The 27,966-nt window shown below is 49.1% G+C and overlaps 1 protein-coding gene across 1 annotated transcript in view; it reads right to left on the bottom strand.

The window, feature by feature from the left end:
• LOC144487766 (integrin alpha-M-like) overlaps nucleotides 1-27,966 on the bottom strand; it is a gene marked incomplete at its 3' end in the record, with an annotated part of 85,681 nt that overhangs the window by 35,784 nt on the left and 21,931 nt on the right. Inside the window, exon 3 of the mRNA XM_078205844.1 lies at nucleotides 2,657-2,763. Within this exon, the coding sequence (XP_078061970.1) occupies nucleotides 2,657-2,763 (107 nt within the window). The remainder of the gene's footprint in view (nucleotides 1-2,656; nucleotides 2,764-27,966) is intronic.

The following is a 27,966-nucleotide window of genomic DNA, read 5'->3' on the forward strand; positions in this document are numbered from 1 at the left end:
AGAGAGTCACTCGGAGGGAGGGGGAGGGTCAGAGAGTCACTCGGACGGAGAGGGTCAGAGAGTCACTCAGAGGGAGAGGGAGGGTCAGAGAGTCACGCAGAGGGAGGGTCAGAGAGTCACTCGGAGGGAGGGTCAGAGAGTCACTCGGAGGGAGGGGGAGGGTCAGAGAGTCACTCGGAGGGAGAGGGTCAGAGAGTCACTCAGAGGGAGGGAGAGGGTCAGAGAGTCACTCAGAGGGAGAGGGTCAGAGAGTCACTCAGAGGGAGGGAGAGGGCCAGAGAGTCACTCGGAGGGAGGGAGAGGGCCAGAGAGTCACTCGGAGGGAGGGAGAGGGCCAGAGAGTCACTCGGAGGGAGGGAGAGGGCCAGAGAGTCACTCGGAGGGAGGGCCAGAGAGTCACTCGGAGGGAGGGAGAGGGCCAGAGAGTCACTCGGAGGGAGGGCCAGAGAGTCACTCGGATAGAGAGGGAGGGTCAGAGAGTCACTCGGAGGGAGAGAGAGGGTCAGAGAGACACTCGGAGGGAGGGGGATGGTCAGAGAGTCACTCGGAGGGAGGGGGTCGGAGAGTCACTCGGAGGGAGGGGGTCAGAGAGTCACTCAGAATGAGAGGCAGGTTCAGAGAGACACTCGGAGAGAAGATGAGGGTCAGAGAGACACTCGGAGAGAGGGAGGGTCAGAGAGACACTCGGAGAGAGGGAGGGTCAGAGAGAAACCCAGAGGGAGGGAGGGTCAGAGAGTCACTTGGAGGGAGCGTGAGGGTCAGACCATAAGACCATAATATATAGGAGCAGAATTAGGCCATTTGGCCCATCGAGTCTGCTCCACCATTCCATCATGGCTGATATGATTCTCATCCCCATTCTCCTGCCTTCTCCCCGTAACCCTTGACCCCCTTATTGATCAAGAACTGATCTATCGCTGTCTTAAAGACACTCAATGACCTGGCCTCCACAGCCTTCTGTGACAATGAGTTCCACAGATTCACCGCCCTCTGGCTGAAGAAATTCCTCATCTCAGTTTTAAAGGAGCGTCCCTTCACTCTGAGGTTGTGCCCTCGAGTTCCCGTCTCTGCCACGAGTGGAAACATCCTTTCGATGCCCATTCCATCTCGGCCTCTCAGTATTCTGTAAGTTTCAATTAGATCCCTCCTCATCCTTCTTAATTCCATCGAATATTGGCGCAGAATCTTCAACCGTTCCTCATATGACAAACCCTTCATTCCTGGATCATTCTTGTGAAGCTCCTCTGGACCCCCTCCAAGGCCAGCACATCCTTCCTTAGGTATGGGGCCCACAACTGCTCACAATATTCCAAACGGGGTCTGGCCAGATCCTGATGCAGCCTCAGCAGTACATCCCTATTCTTGTATTCTAGACCTCCAGAAGTGAATGCTAACATTGAATTTGCCTTCCTAACTGCCAACTGAACCAGCATGTTAACCTGAAGAGAGTCCTGAACCTGGGCTCTCAAGTCCCTTTGTGCTTCAGATTTCCAAAGCCTTTCCCCATTTAGAATCAGAATCATACAGTGCAGAAGGAGACCATTCGGCCCATCGAGTCTGCACTGACCAGAATCCCACCCAGGACTATCCCCATAACCCTATGCATTTACCCTAGCTAGTCCCCCTGACACTAAGGGGCAATTTAGCATGGCCAATCCACCTAACCCTCTTTGGAATGTGGGAGGAAACCGGAGCACCCGGAGGAAACCCACGCAGACACGGGGAGAATGTGCAAACTCCACACAGACAGTGACCCAAGCCGGGAATCGAACCCGGGTCCCTGGCGCTGTGAGGCAGCAGTGCTAACCCACTGTGCCACCAAGTCTACGCCTCGATTCTTCCGACCAGAGTGCCCAACCTCTCACTTTCCCACATTGTATTCCATCTGCCACTCCTTTGCCCACTCTCCTCGCCCACTCTCCTCGCCCACTCTCCTCGCCCACTCTCCTCGCCTGTCCAAGTCATTCTGCAGCCTCCCCACTTCCTCTACATATCTTTGTGTCAGGGAGTCACGCAGAGAGGGGTGTGACTGGCACTGTCTGTCCCTCGCTGCCCTTGGCAGCCAGTTTGGAGTCAGTCATGTTGCTGTGAGTCTGGGGCCAGATGGAGGTCAGACGGGGTCCGAATGAATGATAGTTTCTCACTCCCTCTGACTCTCACCCTCACTCCCTCTGGCTCTCACCCTCACTCCCTCTGACTCTCACCCTCACTCCCTCTGGCTCTCACCCTCACTCCCTCTGGCTCTCACCCTCACTCCCTCTGGCTCTCACCCTCACTCCCTCTGGCTCTCACCCTCACTCCCTCTGACTCTCACCCTCATCCCCTCTGACTCTCACCCTCATCCCCTCTGACTCTCACCCTCATCCCCTCTGGCTCTCACCCTCACTCCCTCTGGCTCTCACCCTCACTCCCTCTGGCTCTCACCCTCACTCCCTCTGGCTCTCACCCTCACTCCCTCTGACTCTCACCCTCACTCCCTCTGACTCTCACCCTCACTCCCTCTGACGCTCACCCATTCACAGTTTCTGTTCTATGCTGTGGGTGAGTTGGAAGTGTACCTCCTGCCTACCTGTGCAGGAACAGCAGCTCACACACCATCAATCACAACGCACAACATGGCCCATCAGCACCGCAGACCCCAAAGCAGAGAGCTTACCCACGACAGAAAGTGGTTGGCAGGACTCAGTGGCGTACAGGCATCGGTAGATTATGCCAGTTCTGGTGCCAGTCTGGTTCTTCTCGAGAGGAGCACTGACTATGATCCTGCAGGAAGTAGGAGGGAAAATGGGTTGAAGCATTAATAAAGGGATAGGGTACAAACAGCAAGAGAGACACACACTGAGAGAGAGACACCGAGAGAGAGACACACACTGAGAGAGAGAGACACCGAGAGAGAGACACACACAGAGAGAGAGATACCGAGAGAGAGACACACACTGAGAGAGAGAGACACCGAGAGAGAGACACACCGAGAGAGAGAGACACCGAGAGAGAGACACACACAGAGAGAGAGACACCGAGAGAGAGACACACACTGAGAGAGAGAGACACCGAGAGAGAGACACACACTGAGAGAGAGAGACACCGAGAGAGAGACACACACTGAGAGAGAGACACACACTGAGAGAGAGAGACACCGAGAGAGAGACACACACTGAGAGAGAGAGACACCGAGAGAGAGACACACACTGAGAGAGAGAGACACCGAGAGAGACACACACTGAGAGACACACACTGAGAGAGAGAGACACCGAGAGAGAGACACACACTGAGAGAGAGAGACACCGAGAGAGAGACACACACTGAGAGAGAGAGACACCGAGAGAGAGACACACACTGAGAGAGAGACACACACTGAGAGAGAGACACACACTGAGAGAGAGAGACACCGAGAGAGAGACACACACTGAGAGAGAGAGACACCGAGAGAGAGACACACACTGAGAGAGAGAGACACCGAGAGAGAGAGACACACTGAGAGAGAGAGACACCGAGAGAGACACACACTGAGAGACACACACTGAGAGAGAGAGACACCGAGAGAGAGACACACACTGAGAGACACCGAGAGAGAGACACACACTGAGAGAGAGAGACACACACTGAGAGAGAGACACACACTGAGAGAGAGACACACACTGAGAGAGAGACACACACCGAGAGAGAGACACACACCGAGAGAGAGACACACCGAGAGAGAGACACACCGAGAGAGAGACACACACTGAGAGAGACACTGAGAGACAGAGACACCAAGAGAGAGAGACACACTGAGAGACACACACTGAGAGAGAGACACACCGAGAGAGAGACACACACTGTGAGACACCGAGAGAGAGACACCGAGAGAGAGACACACCGAGATAGAGACACACACTGAGAGAGAGACACCGAGAGAGAGACACCGAGAGAGAGACACCGAGAGAGAGACAGAGAGAGAAAGAGAGACAGAGAGAGAAAGAGAGACCGAGAGACACCGAGAGAGAAACACCGAGAGAGAGACACCGAGAGACAGACACCGAGAGAGAGAAAGAGAGACAGAGAGAGAAAGAGAGACAGAGAGAGAAAGAGAGACAGAGAGAGAGACACTGAGAGAGGGACAGACAGAGAGAGAGAGAGAGAGAGACTGAGGGAGAGAGAGAGACACACACACACCGAGAGACGAAGGGAGGGAGAGACACAGAGAGAGAGACACACACACACCGAGAGACGAAGGGAGGGAGAGACACAGAGAGAGAGACTCAGACAGAGAGACAGTAAGAAGTCTCACAACACCAGGTTAAAGTCCAAAAGGTCTATTTGGTAGCACGAGCTTTTGGAGCATTGCCCCTTCATCAGGTGAGTGCAGGATTCGATGGGGTGGCACGGTAGCACAGTGGTTAGCTCAGTGGTAGCACAGTGGTTAGCACTGCTGCTTCACAGCTCCAGGGACCTGGGTTCGATTCCCGGCTTGGGTCACTGTCTGTGTGGAGTTTGCACATTCTCCTCGTGTCTGCGTGGGTTTCCTCCGGGTGCTCCGGTTTCCTCCCACAGTCCAAAGATGTGCAGGTTAGGTTAATTGGCCATGCTAAATTGCCCCTAAGTGTCCCGGGATGCGTAGATTAGAGGGATTAGCGGGTAAATATGTAGGGATATGGGGATAGGGCCTGGTGGGATCGTGGTCGGTGCAGACTCGATGGGCCGAATGGCCTCTTTCTGCACTGTAGGGTTTCTATGATTTCTATGGACCCTCTCTCCAGTCACATTGTCTGCACCTGTAAAGCCTTGATTATCTGTAAAGACTCGCATTCCAACCATTATCTTGTAATTGAGTTTGTGTCTATATGTGCCCTGTTTGTGAACCGAACTCTTCACTCACCTGATGAAGGGGCAACACTCCGAAAGCTCGTGCTACCAAATAAACCTGTTGGACTTTAACCTGGTGTTGTCAGAGAAAGGGAGAGAGACAGAGAGGGAGAGAGAGAGAAAGAGAGACAGGGAGAGAGAGACAGAGAAAGAATTTCAGACAGAGAGAGAGTGATATTCCAGATGTGGCCTCACCAAGGCCCTATATAATTGCAGCAAGACATCCCTACTCAAAGCCTCTCGCAATGAAAGCTGCCATTCCATTTTCCTTTTTTACTGCCTGCTGCAGCTGCATGCTTCCCTTCATTGACTGGTGTACGAGGACACTCTGATCTCATCGCACATTCGCCTCCTTCAATTTATGGTTATTCAGATAGGAACCTCCCTTCCTATTCTTGCTCGTAAAGTGGATAAGCTCACGTTTATCCAAATTACACATGATGTGGTGTGGTGATATAAACAGGGCCTAGTTTTAAGGCTGATAAAATTGGATATCCTAAATTAAAGAATTGGGCATATGAAAATCAAACACAGTCAAACATCAGGCAGGCCAATTGTACAAATACACAAACATGCCTGACCCATCAACCACCCATCAAAGGTCGTTGCACTCTACTGATACTTAGCAGGAGATCATTGCACCTCATTGAAATGCACCGGCCTATTGTTAGAAGCCCAGATCGGGCCAGACTTTCTGTCACCGAGAGTTCCTGCAGTTACATGTAAGCAGCAGAATGGAGATGGACACCTGGGGGGCAGACCCTGGTGTCCTGTCAGGCAGACATCAAGAAACCCACTGGGTATTGGAACCCCCTCCTGGGACCTCATTGGCCGGGAGCCAGAAAAGTTTCTGGAAAGGCAAGCAGGCTGGGGGATAAAGGGACACATCTCAGACACACCAGCAGCGAAGACTCGACGAGGGAGGCGGCCCTGACCATTTGGAAGACTGACCAGAGAAGGAAGGAAGGAAGAAGCTGCCATCGAGACTCACCTTCGTGACGACGGACCAGAGGGACTCAGAGAATCGGGCCTGCAGTTTAACCAAGCCATCTTTACGGGTAATTTCCTGTTTTCTCGCTACCTCCCTTTTTAAATAGTGGGGTTACATTTGCTACCCTCCAATCTGGAGGAACTGTTCCAGAGTCTATAGAATCCTGGAAGATGACCACCAAATGCATCCACTATTTCCAGGGCCACTTCTCTGGATGAAGTACTCTGGGATGAAGATTATCAGGCCCTGGGGATTTATCCACCTTCAATGCCATCAGTTTCCACAACACCATTTCCCCACTAATGCTGATTTCCTTCAGTTCTCTCATTAAACCGTGTGATCCCCAACATTTCTGCTATCTTATCTGTGTCCGCCTTTGTGCAGACAGAACCAAGGTATGTCTTCAGTTAGACAACCATTTCTTTGTCACACTGTACTTCACTCACTCCCCTCCCCAATCTGTCCTTCACTCTCTCCCTCACTCTCTCCCTTCCCCCTCACTTTCCCCTCCCCCTCACATGGCCTCCCTTCCTAAGCAGCCACTTTCTTTCACAAGACTGACAGCACGTTTTGACGAACTCTCTGTGACCTGTGGAACATTCTGGAAATCTGTAGGGCGGCACGGTAGCACAGTGGTTAGCACTGCTGCTTCACAGCTCCAGGGTCCCGGGTTCGATTCCCGGCTCGGGTCACTGTCCGTGTGGAGTTTGCACATTCTCCTCGTGTCTGCGTGGGTTTCCTCCGGGTGCTCCGGTTTCCTCCCACAGTCCAAAGGTGTGCAGGTTAGGTTGATTGGCCAGGTTAAAAATTGTCCCTTAGAGTCCTGGGATGCGTAGGTTAGAGGGATTAGCGGGTAAATATGTGGGGGTAGGGCCTGGGTGGGATTGTAGTCGGTGCAGACTCGATGGGCCGAATGGCCTCCTGCACTGTAGGGTTTCTATGTTTCTATGTTTCTGTCCTGCTCCATTTATAGAACATAGAAAAGCTGCAGCACAAACAGGCCCTTCAGCCCACAAGTTGCACTGAACATGTCCCTACCTACTAGGCTTACCTATAACCCTCTATCTTACTAACTTCCATGAACTTATCCAAAAGTCTCTTAAAAGACCCTATCGAATCCACCTCCACCACTACTACCGGCAGTCAATTCCACGCACCCACCACCCTCCGAGTGAAAAACTTACCCCTAACATCTCCTCTGTACCTACTCCCCAGCACCCTAAACCTATGACCTCTTGTGGCAACCATTTCAGCCCTGGGTAAAAGCCTCTGAGAATCCACTCTATCAATACACCTCAACATCTTATACACCTCTAACAGGTCACCTCCCATCCTTCGCCTCTCCAAGGAGAAAAGACCGAGCTCTCTCAACCTATCCTCATAAGGCATGCCACCTAATCCAGGCAACATCCTTGTAAATCTCCTCTGCACCCTTTCTATGGCTTCCACATCCTTTCTGTCATGAGGCGACCAGAACTGGGCACAGTACTCCAGGTGGGGTATGACCAGGGTCCTATACAGCTGCAGCATTATCTCCCGATTTCTGAACTCAATTCCTCTACTGATGAAGGCCAGTACGCCTTCTTAACCACAGCCTCTACCTGCGACGCTGCTTTGAGTGTCCTATGAACCCGGACCCCAAGATCCTTCTGATCTTCCACACTGCCAAGCGTCTTACCCTTAATATTATATTCTTTCAACCTATTCGACCTGCCAAAATGAACCACCACACACTAATCTGAGTTGTTGTTTCTGCAGGTGCAATTGTTGTGTTAATGTTAACAACCGACAAAGGCGGACATTCGAGCAGTCATCTGGAACAAGGCAAGAGACTGTTTAACATGAAGCCCTGGGACGATAGCGAGCTCACACAGTCAGCACAGCTATCTGTCACTGACTGCTCTCTCCCAGTCAGCACCCTTCCATCTCTCAGGGAGGTGTCTGTATGCTGACTGCTCTCTCTCAGTCAGCACCCTTCCATCTCTCAGGGAGGTGTCTGTATGCTGACTGCTCTCTCTCAGTCAGCACCCTTCCATCTCTCAGGGAGGTTTCTGTATGCTGACTGCTCTCTCTCAGTCAGCACTCCTCCATCTCTCAGGGAGGTGTCTGTATGCTGACTGCTCTCTCTCAGTCAGCACTCTTCCATCTCTCAGGGAGGTGTCTGTATGCTGACCGCTCTCTCTCAGTCAGCCTCCCACCCCCCTCCACCCCTCTTTCAGGGAGATATCTGTCACTGACTGCTCTCAGTCTCTCTCTCTCTCTCTCTGAGAGATATCTGTGCATTGACTGGTGTAACTCAGTCCCTCTTTCTCAGGGAGATATATGTACACGGAATGCTCTCAGTCAGTTCCTTGTCTCTCACAGGGAGATATCTGTACACGGAATGCTCTCTCTCAGTCCCCTTTCTCTCTCAGGGAGATATCTGTCATTGACTGCTCTCAGTCTCTCTCAGGGAGATATCTGTACACTGAATGCTCTCTTTCAGTCCCTCTCTCTCCCTCTCTGAGAGACATATCTGTTTACTGACTGATGCCTCTCAGTCTCTCTCTCTCAGGCAAATCATAGAATCCTACAGTGCAGAAGGAGGTCTGCACTGACCATAGCCCCATGTATTTACTGTAACTAGTCCCTCTGACACTAAGGGGTAAATACAGATATTCATACACTGACTGGGGTCTCTCAGTCCTTTCTCTCTCTCATGGGAGGAAATAGAGGAATTTGGACGGAGTAAGGGCAGAAGCTTTTTTTTAGTTTAGTTAGGGCATCATGATCGGCACAGGCTTGGAGAGCCGAAGAGCAAGTTCCAGTGCTGTACTCTTCTTTGTTCTATATCGATACACTGACTGCTGTCTCTCAGGTCCTCTGGGAGATATCGTACGGTGGCACAGTGGTGAGCACTGCTGCCTCACAGTGCCACGGACCCGAGTTCAATTCCGACCTTGGGTCACTGTCTGTGCGGAGTCTTTACGTTCTCTCTGTGTCTGCATGGGTTTCCTCCGGGTGCTCCTGTTTCCTCCCACAGTCTGAAAGATGTGCTGGTTAGGGTGCATTGGCCATGCTAAATTCTCCCTCAGTGTAACCCGAACAGGTGCCGACGTGTGACGACTCGGGGATTTTCACAGTAACTTCATTGCAGTGTTAATGTAAGCCTACTTGTGACAATAATAAATAAACTTTAAACTTTAGTAGTTAGCGCTGCTGTCTCACATTTCAGGAACCTGGGTTGAATTCCAGATGAATAAACTTAAAAAAAGCTTAACCTGTACACTGACTGCTGTTTCGCAGTCCCCTCTCTCGCTCTCAGGGAGATTTACATGAATAGAATCATAGAGATTTACAGCATGGGAACAGGCCCTTCAGCCCAACTTGTTCATGCTGCCCATTTTTTACCATTAAGCTAGTCACAATTGCCCGCATTTATGTACAGATATCTTGCTGAGAGATTGGACTGAGACATACCAGCCACTTTATAGAATTAACCTGAGAGGGGGGACTGACAGACACCAGTCATAGACAAAGAACAAAGAACAATACAGCACAGGAGCAGGCCCTTCGGCCCTCCAAGCCTGCGCCGCTCCCTGGTCCAAACTAGACCATTCTTTTGTATCCCTCCATTCCCACTCCGTTCATGTAGCTATCTAGATAAGTCTTAAACGTTCCCAGTGTGTCCGCCTCCACCACCTTGCCCGGCAGCGCATTCCAGGCCCCCACCACCCTCTGTGTAAAATACGTCCTTCTGATATCCGTGTTAAACCTCCCCCCACCTCACCTTGAACCTATGACCCCTCGTGAACGTCACCACCAACCTGGGAAAAAGCTTCCCACCGTTCACCCTATCTATGCCTTTCATAATTTTATACACCTCTATTAAGTCTCCCCTCATCCTCCGTCTTTCCAGTGAGAACAACCCCAGTTTACCCAATCTCTCCTCATAACGAAGACCCTCCATACCAGGCAACATCCTGGTAAACCTCCTCTGCACTCTCTCTAAAGCCTCCACGTCCTTCTGGTAGTGTGGCGACCAGAACTGGGCGCAGTATTCCAAATGCGGCCGAACCAACATTCTATACATCTGCAACATCAGACCCCAACTTTTATACTCTATGCCCCGTCCTATAAAGGCAAGCATGCCATATGCCTTCTTCACCACCTTCTCCACCTGTGACATCACCTTCAAGGATGTGTGGACCTGCACACCCAGGTCCCTCTGCGTATCTACACCCTTTATGGTTCTGCCATTTATCGTATAGCTCCTCCCTACATTAGTTCTACCAAAATGCATCACTTCGCATTTATCTGGATTGAACTCCATCTGCCATTTCTTTGCCCAAATTTCCAGCCTATCTATATCCATCTGTAGCCTCTGACAATGTTCCTCACTATCTGCAAGTCCAGCCATTTTCGTGTCGTCCACAAACTTACAGATCACCCCAGTTACACCTTCTTCCAGATCGTTTATATAAATCACAAACAGGTTACACCTTCCAGATCGTTTATATAAATCACAAACAGTCATAGTCATAGAGATTTACAGCATGGAAACAGGCCCTTCGGCCCAACTTGCCCATGCCGCCCTTTTTTTAACCATTAAGCTAGTCCCAATTGCCCGCATTTGGCCCATATCCCTCTACACCCATTTACCCATACAACTGTCCAAATACTTTTTAAAAGATAAAATTGTACCCGCCTCTATTACTACCTCTGGCAGCTTGTTCCAGACACTCACCACCCTTTGTGTGGAAAGCTTGCCCGTCTGGACCCTTTTGTATCTCTCCCCTTTCACCTTAAACCTATGCCCTCTAGATTTAGACTCCCCGACCTTTGGAAAATACGTTGACTACCTAGCTGATTTATGCCCCTCATTATTTTAAAGTCCGCTATAATATCACCCCTAAGTCTCCTACGCTCCACGGAAAAAAGTTCCAGCCTCTCCTTCTAACTCAAACCATCAAGTCCCAGTAGCATCCTAGTAAATCTTTCCTGCACTCTTTCTAGTTTAATAATATCCATCCTATAATAGGTTGACCAGAACTGTACACAGTGTTCCAAGTGTGGCCTCACCAATGTCTTGTACAACTTCAACAAGACATCCCAACTCCTGTATTCAATGTTCTGACCAATGAAACAAAGCATGCCGAATGCCTTCTTCATCACTCTGTCCACCTGTGACTCCACTTTCAGGGAGCTATTTATTACCTGTACCTCTAGATTTCTTTGTTTTATAACTCTCCCCAACGCCCTACCATTAACTGAGTAAATCCTGCCTGGTTTCATCTACCAAAATGCATCACCTCGCATTTATCTAAATTAAATTCCATCTGCCATTCATCAGCCTACTGGCCCAATTGATCAAGATCCTATTGCAATCCGAGATAACATTCTTCACTGTCCACTATGCCATCAATCTTGGTGTCATCTTCAAACTTACTAACCATGCCTCCTAAATTCTCATCCAAATCATTAATATAAATGACAAATAACAGTGGACCCAGCACTGATCCCTGAGGCACACTGCTGGTCATAGGCCTCCATTTTGAAAAACAACCCTCTCCAACCACCCTCTGGCTTCTGTCAAGAAGACAATTTTGTATCCAATTGGCTACCTTACCCTGGATCCCGTGAGATTTAACCTGATGCAACAACCTACCATGTGGTAGCTTGTCAAAGGCCTTGCTAAAGTCCATATCGACTGCACTGCCCTCATCTACCTTCTTGGTTACCCCTTTGAAACACTCAAATTTGTGAGACATGATTTTCCACTCACAAAGCCATGCTGACTGTCCCTAATCAGTCATTGCATCTCTAAATGCCTGTAGATCCTGTCTCTCAAAATACTTTCTAACAACTTAGCCACTACAGATGTGAGGCTCACTGGCCTGTAGTTCCCAGGCTTTTCCCTGCAACCCTTTTTAAACAAAGGCACAACATTTGCCACTCTCCAATCTTCAGGCACCTCACCTGTGGCTGTTGATGGATCAAATACCTCTCCTTGAGGATCCGCAATTTCCCCCCTCGCCTCCCACAACGTCCTGAGATACACTTCATCAGGTCCTGGGGATTTATCTACCTTGATGTGCTTTAAGACTTCCAGCACCTCCTCCTCTGTAATATGTACACTCCTCAAGACATCACCATTTATTTCCCCAAGTTCCCTGACATCCATGCATTTCTCAACAGTAAATGCTGATGAGAAATATTAATTTAGGATCTTTTGTGGATCCACACATAGGTGAGCTTGTTGATCCTTAAGAGGTCCTATTTTCTGTCCAGTTACTCTTTTGTCCTTTATGTGTTCGTAGAAGCTCTTTTGATTTTCCTTTGCCTTATCTGCCAAAGCAATCTTGTGTCTCCTTTTTGCCCTCCTGATTTATCTGTTACACCCTCGATACTCTTCAAAGGATCCACTTGATCCCAGCTGCCTATGCATGTCATGTGCCTCCTTCTTCTACTTGATGAGGGCCTCAGTATCCCGAGTCATCCAGGGTTCCCTCCTTCTAGCAGCCTTGCCCCTTCACTCTAAAAGGAATATGCTTACCCTGAACCCTGATTAACACACTTTTGAAAGCCTCTCACTCACCAGCCATCCTGTTGCCTGCCAAAAGACTCCCCCAATCAACTTTTGAAGGTTCCTGTCTAATGCCATCAAAATTGTACTTTTCTTTGTTCTATATTTGTACACTGACTGCTGTCTCCCAGTCCCCTCTCTCTCTCAGGAAGGTATTTGTACACTAACTGGTGTCTCTCAGTCCCCTCTCTCTTTCAGGGAGGTATTTGTACACTGACGGGTGTTTGTCAGCCCCTCTCCTTCTTCGGGAGATATCTGTACACTGACTGGTGTCTCTCAGTCTCCCCGCTCTCTCTCAGGGAGATATCTGTACACTGACTGGTGTCTCTCAGTCCTCCTTCTGCCCCTTCTCTCAGGCATAATTCCCAAAACTGGCTGGTGTCTCTCAGTCCAATCTCTCAGTAAGATATCTGTATATAAATTAACGTCTGTCAGTCCCCACTCTTTCTCAGGGAGATATCTGTACACTGACCGGTGTCTCTCAATCCCCCCTCTCTCTCAGGGAGATATCTGTACACCGACTGGTGTCTCTCAGTCCCCTCCCTCTCTCTCTCAGGGAGATATCTGTGCACTGATTGGAGTCTCTCAATCCCCTCTCTCTCTCTCTCAGGGAGATATCTGTGCACTCACTGGTATCTCTCAGTCCCCTCTCTCGCTCAGGAAGATATCTGTACACTGACTGGTGTCTCTCAGTCCCCCCGCTCTCTCTCTCTCAGGGAGATATCTGTACACTGACTGGTGTCTCTCAGTCCCCCCGCTCTCTCTCTCTCAGGGAGATATCTGTACACTGACTGGTGTCTCTCAGTCCCCCCGCTCTCTCTCTCAGGGAGATATCTGTACACTGACTGGTACCTCGCAGTCCCCTCTCTCTCTATCACGGAAAATATCTGCACACTGACTGGTGTCTATCAGCCCCTCTCTTCCTCGCTGGTATCTCTCTGTCCCTCTCTCTCAGGCAGAATTCTCTAAACTGGCAGGTGTCTCTCAGTCCAATCTCTCAACAAGATATCTGTACATAAATTAATGTCTCTCAGTTCTCGCCTCTTTCTGTCAGGGGGATATCTGTGCATTGACTGGTGTCTCTCAGTCTCCTCTCTCTCACTCAGGGAGATACCTGTGCACTGACTGGTCTCTCTGAGTCCCCCCTCTCTCAGGGAGGTATCCGTACATTGACTGGTCTCTCTCAGTCCCCCTTCCCCTTCAGGGAGCTAACTGGGCATTGACTAACGTCTGTCAGTCCCCTCCCCCTCTCTCAGGGAGATATCTGTAACTGACTGCTGTCTCTCAGTCTCCTCTCTCTCTCAGGGAGGTACACTGATATTTGTACACTGACTGGTGTTTGTCAGCACCTCTGTCTCTCAGGGAGATATCTGTACACTGATTGGTGATTCTCAGTCTCTCTCTCAGGAAGATATCTGTACCTTGACTGGTATCAGTACATTAACTGCTGTCTCTCAGTCCCCTCTCTCTCTGACTCTGGGGGATAACCGTATACTCACTGGGCAATTCTTTCACACAGAGGGTGGTGAGTGTCTGGAACAAGCTGCCAGAGGTAGTAGGAGAGGTGGGTACAATTTTGTCTTTTAAAAAGCGTTTACACAGTTACATGGGTAAGATGGGAATGCAGGGGTATGGACCAAATGTGGGCAATTGGGATTATTTTAGGGGTTTAAAAAAACAGTGGCATGAACAAGTTGGGCCGAAGGGCCTGTTTCCATGCTGTAAACCTCTATGACTCTACTGGTATCTCTCAATCTTCTTGCGCTCTCAGGGAGATATCTGTGCACTGTCTGGTATCTCCTAGTGCCATCTCTCTCTCTGGGAGATATCTGTGCACTGTCTGGTATCTCCTAGTGCCATCTCTCTCTTCCTCTCTCTCAGGGAGATATCTGTGCACTGTCTGGTATCTCCTAGTGCCATCTCTCTCTCTGGGAGATATCTGTGCACTGTCTGGTATCTCCTAGTGCCATCTCTCTCTCTGGGAGATATCTGTGCACTGTCTGGTATCTCCTAGTGCCATCTCTCTCTCTGGGAGATATCTGTGCACTGTCTGGTATCTCCTAGTGCCATCTCTCTCTCTGGGAGATATCTGTGCACTGTCTGGTATCTCCTAGTGCCATCTCTCTCTCTGGGAGATATCTGTGCACTGTCTGGTATCTCCTAGTGCCATCTCTCTCTCTGGGAGATATCTGTGCAGACTGGTGTGTCTCAGTCCCTTCTCTCTCCCCCTCACGGAGATATCTGTGCACTGACTCGTGTCTTTCAGTCCTTCCTCTCTCTCTCAGGGAGATATCTGTGCACTGACTGGTGTGTCTCGGTCCTCTCTCTCTCTCTCGCTCTCAGGGAGAAATTTGTGCACTGACTAGTGTCACTCGCACCTTTCTCGCTGGGAGATGTCTGCACACTGACCGGTGTCTCTTTCTCTCTCAGAAATCTGTACACTGACTGGTGTCTCTCAGCCCTCTCTGTCACTGGTAACTCTCATCCCACCTCTCTCTCCCAGAGATAACCGTAAACTGATTGGTGTCTCTCACTCCCTTCTCTCTCCCCCTCTCTCTGGGAGATATATGTACACCGACTGGAGTCTCTCAGCCCCCTTCTCTCTCAGGGAAATAGATATATGTACACCGACTGGAGTCTCTCAGCCTCCTTCTCTCTCAGGGAAATAGAAAAATCTACACCGACTGGAGTCTCTCAGCCCTCTCTCTCTCTCTGGGAGATATCTATACACTGACTGGTAACTCTCAGCCCCCTCTCTCTCTCTGTCCCAGAGATAACCATACACTGACTGGTGTCACTCATTCCTTTCTCTCTCTCTCAGGAGATATCTGTACACTGACTGGTGTCTCTCTGGCCTCTCTCTCTCTCAGTGGTAACTCTCAGTCGCCTCTCCCTCTCTCCTGGAGATAACCACACACTGACTGGTGTCCCTCACTCCCTTCTCTCTCTCTCTCTCAGGAGATATCTGTACACTGAATGGTGTCTCTCGGTCCCCTTCTCTCTCTCAGGGAGATAACTGGACACTGACTAGGGTCTGTCAGTCCACTCCCTCTCTCTCAAGGAGATATCTGGATACTGGCTGGAATCTCTCTCTCTCTCTCTCTCAGGGAGATATCTGAACACCAACTGGTGTCTCTCAGTCCCCTCTCTCTCTCTCAGGGAGATATCTGAACACCAACTGGTGTCTCTCAGTCCCCTCTCTCTCTCTCTCAGGGAGATATCTGAACACCAACTGGTGTCTCTCAGTCCCCTCTCTCTCTCTCCCTCTCTGTCTCTCAGATATCTTTACACTGACTGGTGTTCCTTAGTCCCACACAGTGCAATATCTGTCCACTGACTGGTGTCTCTCAGTCCTCTCCAGCAGGGAAATACCTGGACATTATTGTCTCTCAGTCTCCTCTCTATGGGCGATATCTTATATTGATATCTCACAGTCCTCTTTCGCCGGGAGGTATAGAAACATAGAAAATAGGTGCTGGAGTAGGCCATTCAGCCCTTCGAGCCTGCACCACCATTCGATATGATGCACTTTCACTATTCCACTCTCGCTTTCTCTCCATACTCTTTGATTCTTGTATGTTATATATTATATATATCTGTATATTGGTGTCACCTCAGTCCCCTCTCTCTTGGAGATATCTGTATATTGATGTCTCTCGGTCTTCTTTCTTGGTGATATTGGTATATTGACATCTCTTAGTCCCCTCTATCAGGAAGAAATCTGTATTTTGGTGTCTCTTAGTCCCCTGGATAGTCAGCATGGCTTTGTCAGGGGAAGGTCATGACTAACAAATTTTATAGAATTTTTTGAAAATGTAAATGAATGTGTGGATGAGGGAAGTTCAGTTGATACAGTTTATATGGATTTTAGCAATGCCTTTGACAAGGCCCCACGTGCCAGATTGATTGAGAAGGTTGAATCACATGGAATTCAGGGAAACTTGGTGAGATGGATCAGAAATTGGCTGAGTGATAGGACACAAAGGTAGAAGGCTGTTGAGTAACTGGAGGCCAGTGTCCATAGGCGTACCAGAAGGGTCAGTGCTTGGTCCCTTATTGATCCCTTATTGTTTGTTATTTACATAAATGATAGAGATTGTAATGTGGGGGGAATGATAAGTGGAGAACGCTTACCCGAATATCAGAGGCTGAATGCCCGTGACTGCTAAAGTGTTCCCCAACAGGAAGAGAACAGTTGGGGAGCTCTTCAGCGGTCACGGGCATTCGGCCTCTGATATTCAGGTAAACGTTCTCCAAGACGGCCTTCACGACACACGACGGCGCAGAGTCGCTGAGCAGAAACTGATAGCCAAGTTCCGCACACACGAGGACGGCCTCAACCGGGATATTGGGGTCTTGTCACACTATCTGTAACCCCCACAGCTTGCCTGGACCTGCAGAGTCTCACTAGCTGTCCTGTCTGGAGACAATACACATCTTTTTAGCCTGTCTTGATGCTCTCTCCACTCACATTGTTTGTATCTTAAAGACTTGATTAGCTGTAAGTATTCGCATTCCAACCATAATTCTGTAAATTGAGTTTGTGTCTTTATATGCCCTGTTTGTGAACAGAATTCCCACTCACTTGAAGAAGGGGCTTAAGGCTCCGAAAGCTTGTGTGGCTTTAACCTGGTGTTGTTAAACTTCTTACTATGTTCACCCCAGTCCAACGCCGGCATCTCCACATCAGGGTTAATAAGGGACAGTTTACTTGCACTTGTGATGAACAGAAATGTCTGAACATAACCGCGGGAAGACAGCTTATTTGTGGACAATGCAATGGAACTCACGTAAGCTCAGCCAAATGGACATCCCCATTTATACTTACCAGGTGGTGGGATCAAACGGGGAGTCAAGTAAACCGAACAATTGGCAATATGAACAAACTCATAATCAAGACACTAAATGTTACCGGGCTAAGAAGGGATATATGTTCCTCTTCAATGGTACTTACATGACAGAAACACCAAACCTCCCAAACCGTTTTGCAGCAGGAACAATAGGACCACTGACTGTTCCATGCCCTCAGAAGGGGCATATTCAGAGGAGAATAGTAACTCAGGCTATCAGCAAAGAATTCTGCGCTGACTGGGAAGCCCCGGGCACAATGGGATCCTCACTGGGATATGGGTTCCTTAGAGCCTTATCTCTTGGGGGGGGGGGTGGAGAGGGGGCAGCAGGAGTGATTAGTGCAAAGAATAGGAATCATATTGTTTGTGGACTAACAGTCCTGGGAAACAGCAGTTCAAAAGCACTGGAGGCTGTAAACCAAGAAATGGCTGAACTGAGACTATATGCACAACAGACACAATACGCAGTGGACTATCAGTTAGCACAACAAGGGGGAGTGTGTACAATTATAGGCAATAGATGCATAACCCATGTCACAGACGAGTCCTATAACATTACACAGGTCATCAATAGCATCAGAGAACAACTTGATAGCTTCAGACAGGGACCCAAGAAAGGAAGTAACTGGCTGGAATGGCTAGTGGGGGGGTCCTGGAAATCTTACTTCTAAAATGGATTGGTCACTCATTTCCATTGTAATTGTCTGTTGTCTAATTGTTGGATGCCTAAAAGTCTGTTGCAAGGTGATGGTGACTAGAATTGTGCCAGGAGCCAGTGTATACATCAAAGAAGAAACCCTGATGAAGATCGGGCGGCACTGCTGCTTCACAGCTCCAGGGACCTGGGTTCGATTGCCGGTTTGGGTCACTGTCTGTGTGGAGTTTGCACATTCCCCTCGTGTCTGCGTGGGTTTCCTCCGGGTGCTCGGGTTTCCTCCGACAGTCCAAAGATGTGCGGGTTAGGTTGATTGGCCATGCCAACATTGCCCCTTAGTGTCCTGAGATGCGTAGGTTAGAGGGATTAGCGGGTAAAATATGTAGGGATATGGGGGTAGGACCGGGGTGGGATTGTGGTCGGTGCAGACTCAATGGGCCAAATGGCCTCTTTCTGCACTGTGGGTTTTCTATGATTCTATGAAGATCCCCAAAGACATCAGAAGAAACGAAGAAGGAAAGAAGAAGAACAAAGAATTATACACATAAACCTGTTTGTCTAGGGATTAGTGAAACTCATAATCCGACCAAAAGTGGGGACTGAAGTGGGAAAAATATACAGATGGGTACACATAAAATGGCTACCTGGCACATAAACAGTCACCTGGGAAAGAGACATTAAACAGGCACTGACTTTCAGTACAGGCAGCCACCTGAGATTAAAACATAAAGGACAGCTATTCAAAGTTAAACATGCAGGAATCAAATCCTACAGGAAGCCAGCCAGGGCTTGAGGCACTCTTTAGGATAAGGACAATAGGGGTGGATAACGAGATTAGCTATAGGTGGGATCGGGAATACATAACTGCAGGGAAACCAATTACTGTAAATTACTATATGAATAGACTGAAACTAAAACCATTGATGGTCACTGATGTAGGAAATGTATCCATTCATAGAACAATGCGATGTTAACATGCTTATGTCTGTATCTGTCTGTATTTGTCTATAACGATGTGTTAACGATCGATCACCTACTTGGTTACAACGATGTGATAATGGCTAGATGTCCGATCCATCTATTGTGTAAAGGGTATAAATCATAGAAACCCTACAGTGCAGGAGGCCATTCGGCCCATCGAGTCTGCACCGACCACAATCCCACCCAGGCCCTACCCCCACATATTTTACCCACTAATCCCTCTAACCTACGCATCCCAGGACTCTAAGGGGCAATTTTTTTTTAGCCTGGCCAATCAACCTAACCCGCACATCTTTGGACTGTGGGAGGAAACCGGAGCACCCGGAGGAAACCCACGCAGACACGAGGAGAATGTGCAAACTCCACACAGACAGTGACCCGAGCCGGGAATCGAACCCGGGACCCTGGAGCTGTGAAGCAGCTAACCACTGTGCTACCGTGCCGCCCCGAAGATGGACTGCTCCTATTGTCTCATTGAGAGAAGGTTTGCTGCTTGTTAGTGCCTTGTCTCCATGAAGCTTCGTTAAAATAAAACTGTATTCTTGAAACCTTCAAGCCTGACTCAGTGGTACATTTCCCACAACATAGGTTACAGGAAGAAAGGATGGGTTGGTCAGGTGGGCAGAGCAGTGGCAGATGGGATTTAACCTTGATAAGTATGAGCTGATGCACCTTGGAAGAAGTAACAAGACAACGGAATATTTAATGAATGGAAGGACACTGGGAAGCTCAGAAGAACAGATGGATCTGGGGGGGTACTTATTCATCGATCCCAGAATGTGACAGAGCAGATGAATAGGACAGTTAAGATGGAATATGGTACACTTGCTTTTATCTGTCATGACATAAACTACAAGAGCAAAGAGGTAATGCTGGAGCTGTATAGAACATTGGTTAGGCCACAGCTGGAGTGCTGTGTGCTGTTCTGGTCAACTCTCTATAGGAAGGATGTGATTGCACTGGAGGATGTACAGAGGAGGTTCACAGGATGTTGCATGGGATGGAACATTTGAGCTAGATGGAGAGACTGGATAGGCTTGGATTGCTTTCTTTAGTAAGAAGTTTAACAACACCAGGTTAAAGTCCAACAGGTTTATTTGGTAGCAAAAGCCACACAAGCTTTCGGAGCTCCAAGCTCCTTCAGGTGAGTGGGAATTCTGTTCACAAACAGGGCACATAAAGACACAGACTCAATTTACATGAATAATGGTTGGAATGCAAATACTTACAGCTAATCAAATCTTTAAGATACCAACAACGTGAGTGGAGAGAGCATCAAGACAGGCTAAAAAGATGTGTATTGTCTCCAGACAATATGGACTCATGGTGAACAATCACTGAAACAACTCTATGATGACATCAACAAGTTCCATCCCCCCATCAGACTCACCATGGACTACTCTCCGGAATCGGTTGCATTCTTGGACACACGGATCTCCATTAAGGACGGTCACCTCAGCACCTCACTGTACCGCAAGCTCATGGATAACCTCACGATGCTCCACTTCTCCAGCTTCCACCCTAAACATGTTAAAGAGGCCATCCCCTACGGACAAGCCCTCCGTATACACAGGATCTGCTCGGATGAGGAGGATCGCAACGGACACCTCCAGACACTGAAAGATGCCCTCATAAGAACAGGATGCAGCGCTCGACTCATTGATCAACAGTTCCAATGCACCACAGCGAAAAACCGCACCGACCTCCTCAGAAGACAAACACGGGACACAGTGGACAGAGTACCCTTCGTCGTCCAGTACTTCCCCGGAGCGGAGAAGCGACAGCATCTCCTCCGGAGCCTTCAACATGTCATTGATGAAGACGAACATCTCGCCAAGGCCATCCCCACACCCCCACTTCTTGCCTTCAAACAACCGCACAACCTCAAACAGACTATTGTCCGCAGCAAACTACCCAGCCTTCAGGAGAACAGTGACCACGACACCACACAACCCTGCCACAGCAACCTCTGCAAGACGTGCCGGATCATCGACACGGATGCCATCATCTCACGTGAGAACACCATCCACCAGGTGCACGGTACATATTCTTGCGACTCGGCCAACGTTGTCTACCTGATATGCTGCCGAAAAGGATGTCCCGAGGCATGGTACATTGGGGAAACCATGCAGACGCTGCGACAATCACCAGGCAAGACTGTTCTCTTCCTGTTGGGGAGCACTTCAGCGGTCACGGGCATTCGGCCTCTGATATTCGGGTAAGCGTTCTCCAAGGCGGCCTTCACGACACACGACGGCGCAGAGTCGCTGAGCAGAAACTGATAGCCAAGTTCCGCACACATGAGGACGGCCTCAACCGGGATATTGGGTTCATGTCCCACTATTTGTAACCCCCACAGAGTTTCACTGGCTGTCTTGTCTGGAGACAATACACATCTTTTTAGCCTGTCTTGATGCTCTCTCCACTCACGTTGTTTGTATCTTAAAGACTTGATTAGCTGTAAGTATTCGCATTTCAACCATTATTCATGTAAATTGAGTCTGTGTCTTTATATGCCCTGTTTGTGAACAGAATTCCCACTCACCTGAAGAAGGGGCTTGGAGCTCCGAAAGCTTGTGTGGCTTTTGCTACCAAATAAACCTGTTGGACTTTAACCTGGTGTTGTTAAACTTCTTACTGTGTTTACCCGAGTCCAACGCCGGCATCTCCACATCATTGCTTTCTTTAGAGTAGAGAAGGATGAGGGGTGACATGATTGAGGTGTAGAAGATTATGAGGCGTATGGATAGGATGAGTAGGAACCCCTTGGTTGAGGGGTTAATCACGAGGGGGCACAGTTTTAGGGTGAGGGGCAGGAGATTCAGAGGGGATTTGTAAAAACATTTTTTCACTCAGGGTAGGTGGTGGGAACCTGGAATGCGCTGCCTGGGAAGGTAGTGGAGGCCGGAAACTTTACAACCTTTAAAATTTATATGGTGCAGGAAAATGGGATTAGTGCAACTGGTTGTTATTGTCGGTGCAGACTCGATTGGCCAAAATACCTTTTCTGCATTGTATGATTCTGTGACTCTCTGTGGGAGATATCTGTATATTGGTGTTTCTCAGTCCCCGCTCTGTGGGAGATATCTGTATATTGGTGTTTCTCAGTCCCCGCTCTGTGGGAGATATCTGTATATTGGTGACTCTCAGTCCCCACTCTGTGGGAGATATCTGTATATTGGTGACTCTCAGTCCCCGCTCTGTGGGAGATATCTATATATTGGTGACTCTCAGTCCCCGCTCTGTGGGAGATATCTGTATATTGGTGTCTCTCAGTCCCCGCTCTGTGGGAGATATCTATATATTGGTGACTCTCAGTCCCCGCTCTGTGGGAGATATCTGTATATAGGTGACTCTCAGTCCCCTCTCTGTGGGAGATATCTATATATTGGTGACTCTCAGATCCCTCTCTGTGGGAGATATCTGCATATTGGTGACTCTCAGTCCCCACTCTGTGGGAGATATCTGCATATTGGTGTCTCTCAGTCCCCGCTCTGTGGGAGATATCTGTATATTGGTGTCTCTCAGTCCCCGCTCTGTGGGAGATATCTGTATATTGGTGTCTCTCAGATGCCTCTCTGTGGGAGATATCTGTATATTGGTGACTCTCAGTCCCCGCTCTGTGGGAGATATCTGCATATTGGTGACTCTCAGATCCCTCTTTGTGGGAGATATCTGTATATTGGTGACTCTCAGTCCCCGTTCTGTGGGAGATATCTGCATATTGGTGTCTCTCAGATCCCGCTCTGTGGGAGATATCTGTATATTGGTGACTCTCAGTCCCCGCTCTGTGGGAGATATCTGTATATTGGTGTTTCTCAGTCCCCGCTCTGTGGGAGATATCTGCATATTGGTGTTTCTCAGTCCCCGCTCTGTGGGAGATATCTGCATATTGGTGTTTCTCAGTCCCCGCTCTGTGGGAGTTATCTGCATATTGGTGTTTCTCAGTCCCTGCTCTGTGGGAGATATCTGCATATTGGTGTTTCTCAGTCCCCACTCTGTGGGAGATATCTGCATATTGGTGTTTCTCAGTCCCCGCTCTGTGGGAGATATATGCATACTGATGTTTCTCAGTCCCCGCTCTGTGGGAGATATCTGCATATTGGTGTTTCTCAGTCCCCTCTCTGTGGGAGATATCTATATATTGGTGACTCTCAGATCCCTCTCTGTGGGAGATATCTGCATATTGGTGACTCTCAGTCCCCACTCTGTGGGGGATATCTGCATATTGGTGTCTCTCAGTCCCCGCTCTGTGGGAGATATCTGTATATTGGTGTCTCTCAGTCCCCGCTCTGTGGGAGATATCTGTATATTGGTGTCTCTCAGATGCCTCTCTGTGGGAGATATCTGTATATTGGTGACTCTCAGTCCCCGCTCTGTGGGAGATATCTGCATATTGGTGACTCTCAGATCCCTCTTTGTGGGAGATATCTGTATATTGGTGACTCTCAGTCCCCGTTCTGTGGGAGATATCTGCATATTGGTGTCTCTCAGATCCCGCTCTGTGGGAGATATCTGTATATTGGTGACTCTCAGTCCCCGCTCTGTGGGAGATATCTGCATATTGGTGACTCTCAGTCCCCGCTCTGTGGGAGATATCTGCATATTGGTGACTCTCAGTCCCCGCTCTGTGGGAGATATCTGCATATTGGTGACTCTCAGTCCCCGCTCTGTGGGAGATATCTGCATATTGGTGACTCTCAGTTCCCGCTCTGTGGGAGATATCTGTATATTGGTGTTTCTCAGTCCCCGCTCTGTGGGAGATATCTGCATATTGGTGTTTCTCAGTCCCCGCTCTGTGGGAGATATCTGCATATTGGTGTTTCTCAGTCCCCGCTCTGTGGGAGTTATCTGCATATTGGTGTTTCTCAGTCCCTGCTCTGTGGGAGATATCTGCATATTGGTGTTTCTCAGTCCCCACTCTGTGGGAGATATCTGCATATTGGTGTTTCTCAGTCCCCGCTCTGTGGGAGATATATGCATACTGATGTTTCTCAGTCCCCGCTCTGTGGGAGATATATGCATACTGGTGTTTCTCAGTCCCCGCTCTGTGGGAGATATCTGCATATTGGTGTTTCTCAGTCCCCGCTCTGTGGGAGATATCTGCATATTGGTGTTTCTCAGTCCCCGCTCTGTGGGAGATATCTATATATTGTGTGGAGTTTGCACATTCTCCTCGTGTCTGCGTGGGTTTCCTCCGGGTGCTCCGGTTTCCTCCCACAGTCCAAAGATGTGCGGGTTAGGTTGATTGACCATGCTAAAATTGCCCTTAGTGTCCTGAGATGCATAGGTTAGTGGGTAAATATATGGGGGTGGGGCCTGGGTGGGATTGTGGTCGGTGCAGACTCGATGGGCCAGATGGCCTCTTTCTGTGCTGTAGGGATTCTAAGATATTGGTGTTTCTCAGTCCCCGCTCTGTGGGAGATATCTGTATATTGGTGTCTCTCAGATCCCTCTCTGTGGGAGATATCTGCGTATTGGTGTTTCTCAGTCCCCGCTCTGTGGGAGATATCTGCATATTGGTGACTCTCAGTCCCCGCTCTGTGGGAGATATCTGCATATTGGTGTCTCTCAGTCCCTGTTCTGTGGGAGATGTCTGTATATTGGTGTCTCTCAGTCCCCGCTCTGTGGGAGATATCTGCATATTGGTGTCTCTCAGTCCCCGCTCTGTGGGAGATATCTGCATATTGGTGTTTCTCAGTCCCCGCTCTGTGGGAGATATCTGTATATTGGTGTCTCTCAGATCCCTCTCTGTGGGAGATATCTGTATATTGGTGACTCTCAGTCCCCGCTCTGTGGGAGATATCTGTATATTGGTGACTCTCAGATCCCTCTTTGTGGGAGATATCTGTATATTGGTGACTCTCAGTCCCCGTTCTGTGGGAGATATCTGCATATTGGTGTCTCTCAGATCCCGCTCTGTGGGAGATATCTGTATATTGGTGACTCTCAGTCCCCGCTCTGTGGGAGATATCTGCATATTGGTGACTCTCTGTCCCCGCTCTGTGGGAGATATCTGCATATTGGTGACTCTCAGTCCCCGCTCTGTGGGAGATATCTGCATATTGGTGACTCTCAGTCCCCGCTCTGTGGGAGATATCTGCATATTGGTGACTCTCAGTTCCCGCTCTGTGGGAGATATCTGTATATTGGTGTTTCTCGGTCCCCGCTCTGTGGGGGATATCTGCATATTGGTGTTTCTCAGTTCCCGCTCTGTGGGAGATATCAGTATATTGGTGTTTCTCAGTCCCCGCTCTGTGGGGGATATCTGCATATTGGTGTTTCTCAGTCCCCGCTCTGTGGGAGATATCTGCATATTGGTGACTCTCAGTCCCCGCTCTGTGGGAGATATCTGCATATTAGTGTTTCTCAGTCCCCGCTCTGTGGGAGATATCTGCATATTGGTGTTTCTCAGTCCCCGCTCTGTGGGAGTTATCTGCATATTGGTGTTTCTCAGTCCCTGCTCTGTGGGAGATATCTGCATATTGGTGTTTCTCAGTCCCCGCTCTGTGGGAGATATATGCATACTGATGTTTCTCAGTCCCCGCTCTGTGGGAGATATATGCATACTGGTGTTTCTCAGTCCCCGCTCTGTGGGAGATATCTGCATATTGGTATTTCTCAGTCCCCGCTCTGTGGGAGATATCTGCATATTGGTGTTTCTCAGTCCCCGCTCTGTGGGAGATATCTGCATATTGGTGTTTCTCAGTCCCCGCTCTGTGGGAGATATCTATATATTGTGTGGAGTTTGCACATTCTCCTCGTGTCTGCGTGGGTTTCCTCCGGGTGCTCCGGTTTCCTCCCACAGTCCAAAGATGTGCGGGTTAGGTTGATTGACCATGCTAAAATTGCCCTTAGTGTCCTGGGATGCATAGGTTAGTGGGTAAATATATGGGGGTGGGGCCTGGGTGGGATTGTGGTCGGTGCAGACTCGATGGGCCAGATGGCCTCTTTCTGTGCTGTAGGGATTCTAAGATATTGGTGTTTCTCAGTCCCCGTTCTGTGGGAGATATCTGTATATTGGTGTCTCTCAGATCCCTCTCTGTGGGAGATATCTGCGTATTGGTGTTTCTCAGTCCCCGCTCTGTGGGAGATATCTGCATATTGGTGACTCTCAGTCCCCGCTCTGTGGGAGATATCTGCATATTGGTGTCTCTCAGTCCCCGTTCTGTGGGAGATATCTGTATATTGGTGTCTCTCAGTCCCCGCTCTGTGGGAGATATCTGCATATTGGTGTCTCTCAGTCCCCGCTCTGTGGGAGATATCTGCATATTGGTGTTTCTCAGTCCCCGCTCTGTGGGAGATATCTGTATATTGGTGTCTCTCAGATCCCTCTCTGTGGGAGATATCTGTATATTGGTGACTCTCAGTCCCCGCTCTGTGGGAGATATCTGTATATTGGTGACTCTCAGATCCCTCTTTGTGGGAGATATCTGTATATTGGTGACTCTCAGTCCCCGTTCTGTGGGAGATATCTGCATATTGGTGTCTCTCAGATCCCGCTCTGTGGGAGATATCTGTATATTGGTGACTCTCAGTCCCCGCTCTGTGGGAGATATCTGCATATTGGTGACTCTCAGTCCCCGCTCTGTGGGAGATATCTGCATATTGGTGACTCTCAGTCCCCGCTCTGTGGGAGATATCTGCATATTGGTGACTCTCAGTTCCCGCTCTGTGGGAGATATCTGTATATTGGTGTTTCTCAGTCCCCGCTCTGTGGGGGATATCTGCATATTGGTGTTTCTCAGTCCCCGCTCTGTGGGAGATATCTGCATATTGGTGACTCTCAGTCCCCGCTCTGTGGGAGATATCTGCATATTGGTGTTTCTCAGTCCCCGCTCTGTGGGAGATATCTGCATATTGGTGTTTCTCAGTCCCCGCTCTGTGGGAGTTATCTGCATATTGGTGTTTCTCAGTCCCTGCTCTGTGGGAGATATCTGCATATTGGTGTTTCTCAGTCCCCACTCTGTGGGAGATATCTGCATATTGGTGTTTCTCAGTCCCCGCTCTGTGGGAGATATATGCATACTGATGTTTCTCAGTCCCCGCTCTGTGGGAGATATATGCATACTGGTGTTTCTCAGTCCCCGCTCTGTGGGAGATATCTGCATATTGGTGTTTCTCAGTCCCCGCTCTGTGGGAGATATCTGCATATTGGTGTTTCTCAGTACCCGCTCTGAGGGAGATATATGCATACTGGTGTTTCTCAGTCCCCGCTCTGTGGGAGATATCTATATATTGTGTGGAGTTTGCACATTCTCTTCGTGTCTGCGTGGGTTTCCTCCGGGTGCTCCGGTTTCCTCCCACAGTCCAAAGATGTGCGGGTTAGGTTGATTGACCATGCTAAAATTGCCCTTAGTGTCCTGGGATGCATAGGTTAGTGGGTAAATATATGGGGGTGGGGCCTGGGTGGGATTGTGGTCGGTGCAGACTCGATGGGCCAGATGGCCTCTTTCTGTGCTGTAGGGATTCTAAGATATTGGTGTTTCTCAGTCCCCGCACTGTGGGAGATATCTGTATATTGGTGTCTCTCAGATCCCTCTCTGTGGGAGATATCTGCGTATTGGTGTTTCTCAGTCCCCGCTCTGTGGGAGATATCTGCATATTGGTGACTCTCAGTCCCCGCTCTGTGGGAGATATCTGCATATTGGTGTCTCTCAGTCCCCGTTCTGTGGGAGATATCTGTATATTGGTGTCTCTCAGTCCCCGCTCTGTGGGAGATATCTGCATATTGGTGTCTCTCAGTCCCCGCTCTGTGGGAGATATCTGCATATTGGTGTTTCTCAGTCCCCGCTCTGTGGGAGATATCTGTATATTGGTGTCTCTCAGATCCCTCTCTGTGGGAGATATCTGTATATTGGTGACTCTCAGTCCCCGCTCTGTGGGAGATATCTGTATATTGGTGACTCTCAGATCCCTCTTTGTGGGAGATATCTGTATATTGGTGACTCTCAGTCCCCGTTCTGTGGGAGATATCTGCATATTGGTGTCTCTCAGTCCCCGTTCTGTGGGAGATATCTGCATATTGGTGTCTCTCAGTCCCCGCTCTGTGGGAGATATCTGTATATTGGTGTCTCTC

Source organism: Mustelus asterias, unplaced genomic scaffold, assembly GCF_964213995.1.
Source record: "Mustelus asterias unplaced genomic scaffold, sMusAst1.hap1.1 HAP1_SCAFFOLD_1026, whole genome shotgun sequence".
Classification (NCBI taxonomy): Eukaryota; Metazoa; Chordata; class Chondrichthyes; order Carcharhiniformes; family Triakidae; genus Mustelus; species Mustelus asterias.